Consider the following 6000-nt stretch of genomic DNA (forward strand, 5'->3'; position numbering starts at 1 on the left):
GCAAATATAAAGTTTAAAACTAAGATAAGAAGGAAGAACAAAAGGAGAAATTGAATAAAATAAGAATTATCAAGGTGAGTAAGTAAAATAGAATGAACAGCCTATTACATTTGGTTGACAATTATAACTTCTTGAGTATAGCTGTGAGAGGGCCTCAGGAGAAGTTCAAGAGATCCTCTGGGGTGGAGATGGGTAGAATAAGAATTTAAGAAAAGCAACATGCAAGACATAAGAATGTTAACAGCCCAGAGTTCATTAAAAATCTCAAATATATGAGGAAACTAATGGTCAAGTTAGTTATCATTATCTGTCAAAGGGACTAAATACTCATTTACCCAAATCAAACCAACTGTAGGATATGACATTGATAAATTCTAGGTAAAGGAATTTTGATTTGATGGAGTTTTTAATTTCTCTTTTATGAGAATATACTTTTATAGAGACCTAGTCATACATATACAGAGATAATGGTGCTGACCAAGAGATCAAATTATTTTACTGAAGCATTACAACCCTTGTTACATTATTTTCCTTCTGCAAGTATTTCAGTATGAATTGAGCATTTGAATAAAAATATGGACCTGGACCAGAAGAATGAAACAGCAACAGAATTCATCCTCCTTGGGCTCTTTCCCTGGTTCAGATATCCCTATCTTCTCATCCTCATCATCCTCTTCATCTACACTATTGCCTTTACTGGAAACTCCATACTAATCTTCCTCATCTGGCTGGACTCTTGCCTCCACACCCCCATGTACTTCCTGCTCAGTCAGCTCTCCCTCTTAGATCTGGCTTACATCTCTAGCACAGTCCCCAAGATGGTCACCAACTATTTCACAGGGAGGAAGAACATTTCCTATTTTGCCTGTGCCACTCAGCTCTTTTTCTTCCTAACCGTTGGCATTGCTGAATGCATCCTGCTGACTCTCATGGCCTATGACCGCTACGTGGCTATCTGTAATCCCCTGAGTTACACAGTCCTCATGAACCCCAAGGTCTGTCTCCAGATGGCTGCTGCAGCTTGGATTGGGGGAGCCCTTGCTGCCCTTGTACACACTATCTATCCAATGAATTTTCCTATCTGTGGCTCTAGGGAGATTAATCACTACTTTTGTGAGATGCCAGCGATCCTGAGAATGACTTGTGTGGACATATCAGCCTATGAGATGGTGAAATTTGTGTCAACCATTGTATTTCTCCTGGTCCCATTTATTCTCATCCTGGCATCCTACACTCTCATTTTCCTCTGTGTCCTCAGAATGAACACTTGCAAAGGCAAGAACAAAGCCCTGGCCACATGTTCCTCCCACCTGACAGTGGTGAGTCTCTACTTTGGTCAGGCCATCTTTATATACATGACACCCACCTCTTCCCATACACCTGAGCAAGACCAGATTGGAACTGTGCTTGGCACCATAGTGACTCCTATGCTTAATCCACTCATCTACAGCCTGAGGAACAAAGAAGTGGTGGGGGCTCTGAGGAAGTGCATGGGAAGGTGTTGCAAGTGAGAAAATGCCCTGTTTCTACAGTGTCACTTTCAGAAGTGCTCCATCCTCTATGTTAAAAGCTGCCACGGTCACTGGACTGCTGTACTTGGAAATGTAACCTCATAAGAGAGCGGGTAGGTATTAGGACTGACGCCGATTGACATTTGTTTGTTGCAATGGAGTCGTTCTTCCATAGTGGTGACTTCAGTTGAGTACAACAATAATATGTTACTTATCATTAGTCTTTAGAGAAATTACACGGATTTTGACAATAACATCTGTACAGACATAAATGATCTCCATCTTCTTCGAGAGCTCTGGTGTATTGGGATACATGGACAAAACTTATTGTCATCCTACAGCTAACTCCTGGATAGATGATTCTTCTTTAAAAATCATCATATCTGCATTTGCTTTCATTTGTCTATTTACTCTTAATGTCCCTGACTAAATCTCAATTTTCCAAAAGATCAAAGATGACTTGTTCTAGGAAATCTTAACGTATAATCCTACTTTGTCCAATCTCATACATTATTTTTATGTTTTAGTACATACAATTTATGTAGCTATATTATTTTTTCTTCTCAATTAAAGACTTTAGATAGCCATATGTGAATAGAAATAAGAATTCATATAATTTTTAAGAAATAAGATAATTTTCTTTGTTCCTAGTAATTTTTACCATTTTTAATTTTTATTTGGTGCATTAATATTTATATTTTTCAAGCTAATGAATTAGCCCAACATTATAATTTTATAATTCTATTCAGTGTGGCTTCTGAGACTGTAATTTTATATAATTACAGTTATCTGATGCCTTCCTGAAAATACTTATAAATTTAACAATTTAAAAATTAAGTGGTATTTTGTTCATAAATATAAAATAGTATAAAGCAGTTTATAAAATATTAATATCTTGCCATGCTTGAGGTATTATTTTTTCATAAAGTAAAATCCAACTGATAGAATTGAAAAGCCAAAGAGAACCCTGCTTATCTCATTCCTTTCCCTATTCTCCAGCACTCATCACTTTCCTGGATTCATAATGCATCATTCTTAAGGTTGCCTACATGTTGTTACAATGGTGTATGACAACAAGTAATCATTGACCAGATTATACACACAAGGTGATGGCTTTTACTGTGTGAGTAGTTTAATTTAAACTGAGTTTTGAGGTAACAGACATTACATTTATAAATAATTATAAAGAATATTAATTTGGTATTAAAAAATCTTAAATTGTAATGGCATGATATTCATATTACGTTATGTTAAGTTCTAATAAACCTCAAAGCAACTGATTATCTCCATCCCATAGAAAATACTTTACAGAAGTTTGCATGTTTCCTCAAACACACCCAAAGAATTCAATTTCTGATACTGTAGTTTACAGTTTTAGAATATCAATTTATTTATTTTTTATAGAATCTCATTCTTTAATGAAATTTTTCTTTGTTTCAGAGTATTTCTCTCTCCATTTTCTTGAACTTATTAACTATTGGAAGTTTTTTGAAGTTCTTAAATTTTTTACTTCAATATCTGAGCTACCCGTGATCTAGTATCTAAAGTCTGTTTTTCCTTAGTTTTAAATCAGATATGACTTGTTATATGTAATAATTTACAATTGAATTCTGGTTATTGTTTACCAAAACCCATAGAGAATCCACAGGATTTAATCATTCTCCAAATAATTTATCCTTTCTTTTGCTGAATAGACTTTTCAACTGGCCCATCTAGTCCATCATATGAACCTAAACATCTGTTACTCAAACAAGCAGGCTATTAAAACTAAGCACTTGAGTCAAATAACTAAATTTCAACTTTGACACAAATATTTATTGTAGATTTATTCCATAATTGTCCATAGTTGGAAGTGACCAAATTGTCTTCCAACAGATGCATGGGTAGACAGACTTTGCTGCAGTCATAAGATGGAATAACATTAATCAACAAAAAAAATGAGCTATTGATTCATGTAACAAGAAGCATGAATGTTGAATGCATTATGCAAAGTAAAAAAGCCAGACTCAAAAAGGTGTATATTGCATGGTTCCACTTATATGACATAGGAAATGCAAATTGATAGCCATTGATAACATATCAGCAATTTCCAGGGTTTTGAAGAGGACTAAGTGGTTGAATACAAAGGGAATGCATATGGAGTTTTTAGGATAATAACCCTCATAGAAGCCTTACATCAGCCACTGTTCCTAAATGACCAGCACATTTTTTTTTTGGGAGGAAGATTAGCCCTGAGCTAACATCCACCACCCAACCTCCTCTTTTTTGCTGACAAAGATTGACCCTGAGCTAATATCCATGCCCATCTTCCTCTACTTTGTATGTGGGACACTTGCCATAGCATGGCTTGTTAAGCAATGTGTAGGTCCATGACTGGGATCCTAACCAGTGAACCCTCATTTGCCAAAGCAGAATGAACTTAACTGATGCAACACCAGGCTGGCCCCAATGTACTGCACATTTTGTCAGCAGACATTAAAAAATTTTCATCCATGAGTAAAATAACGCAGATGGAAAGTGATTCTTTATGACTCTTATAGCTAATTATGGAAATTCATGGAAGTCATTCATATTCACCCCTTTCCTTTTTTTTAGGTGAGTTTTATTTATTTTTGCTCTGGACATCAATCTATCTTATGATGATTTATATATTATTTTGTAATTTTGTTTTCCCCTATTTTATCATCTTTGGAAGAAAAGGAATTTTAACAACAGGCTTTGACTGTGAACAAGGTAATTGAATTTTATAGTCTCATTCACAAAAGGCAGAACTTAACATGGAAAAATAGACAAAAATGTCAATAAAACTAAAAGTTGGTTGAAAATGTCAATCAAATTGATAAACTTCTAGCTATATTGGCTGAAAATTAGAGAGTGGGAAGGTGACCCATCCCCTCTCATGACAAACACATTCAACCCACAGTGGGATTGGTTGTAGGGTGACCACAATAGACACTCCTATTCAAAAAGAGGGTAAACAAGAGGCAAAGTGGTAGTTTGGTCCACAATATTTTAAAATATGGATTTGTTATTATTCAGGTACGGTGAAGCAAAGATCAGGAGATGTCTGCCATGGAAAAAGTAATGTGTTATGCTCACAGATACCAAGAGAAAGGGGCATGACATTCCATGAGGGCCACATGAGGAAGTAGCAAAGTCAATTAGGTGGCAGAGGGAATGAGGAGAAAACATGGGAAAAGGCCTTTATTGTGTTTCATTTTAAAGGACAGGACAAGTCAGGCTAAGTAGGCTTAGCATTGTCTAATTTGGATAATTTCAGTAAGCTCCAAGATGTAGCATTGTGTTTAGTTGTCTGGTAACTGGGCCTGGGGTATTTAGGGCAAGTGAGTAGTGGCCTGGAGTATGAAAGCCCAATAAAGAAGGTGGCTGGGTGTATGGGTTCTTTATTTGTTGGTTTGCATATAAGAGATGCATTCACAGGTGAGTTGTTTTCTGTATCTGGGAATTAGTAAACCCTGGGTGTGGCTCCATGGTCAGTGAGGGCCTAGATGTCAAAGCATCAGAAGATAGAAAATAAAAACATATGGTTAATACACATATAAATTCTGCAATCCAACTTAGCATATATCGCTAGTCTTCTTATTAAGGTCTAGTACTGCTCCCAGGAAAAATTTTCCAAAACTCTTGACTCCATTGATTTAACTCTTGGTTCAGCTTCTGTGATTTTGGTCCCAGCCAAGATCTTCCGTCCTTTTTTTATAATAACACAGTTTGCAACTACCTAGCTTCCTCAGTCTTCTTGCACACAAAATCTTGAAATCCAAAGATTTCTTTTAATTTAGTGTTCTCTCTGTCATTTTTGGACCAATCTGGGAACTATGAGTATTCTCTTAAAATTTAGGTGGATTTTCTACTAATATCATAGGGATTCGCTCCATTATATCAAGGACACAATGACAAATCTCTTTAGGATAAACTCTTCTTTAGCTTGGGCTCCCTGTGAAGCTGCTATGGAAAATATGCCCTTAAGATTTATAGAAATTCTCCTAAAGAGAAGATGTACAAGGCATAACTCTCTAGAGGGCCTTTGTTTATATATGTTTCTATGTTCCAATTGACCTATATATTTGGTTTTTGGTTTGAGATCTTTTCTTATTTGAGAATCGTTTGCCATCTGGAGAGGCAAGAAACTTATTTTTGAACCTGTAAAAGCTTGACTCACAGATTTAATAGTTTATTTTCAAATTCTCTCTCCATTGGTTCATCACAGGTAGCGAGAAGTCAGGTAGCACTCTCAATATTGTGCCTGAAAATTCCATTAGCTTGATCATCAATTTTACTCAGTATAACCCCTATTTTCTGTGTTACCACATAAAAAGTATAGTGCATCACTACATAATAGGAGTCTACTTTCTTCCAGCTTCCAGTAACTTTGTCTTTGTTTTTCTTTAGGCTGTAATACAAAAATCTCCTTGAGGCGCTTTGAGCTAACATTAATACTTTTCTCAAGTTTTTTTAAGCTTTAACT

The 6000-nt window shown here is 35.8% G+C and overlaps 1 protein-coding gene across 1 annotated transcript; it reads left to right on the forward strand.

Moving 5' to 3' along the window:
• The first annotated feature begins 575 nt into the window (after window positions 1-575).
• On the forward strand, window positions 576-1616 carry LOC103545278 (olfactory receptor 2T27-like). Its single transcript, XM_008511971.2, is given in 1 exon segment — window positions 576-1616. A coding segment is annotated over 1 exon segment (1041 nt).
• The last annotated feature ends 4384 nt before the right edge of the window (window positions 1617-6000 follow it).

This window comes from Equus przewalskii, unplaced genomic scaffold (genome assembly GCF_037783145.1).
Source record: "Equus przewalskii isolate Varuska unplaced genomic scaffold, EquPr2 contig_12173, whole genome shotgun sequence".
In the NCBI taxonomy this organism is placed as follows: Eukaryota; Metazoa; Chordata; class Mammalia; order Perissodactyla; family Equidae; genus Equus; species Equus przewalskii.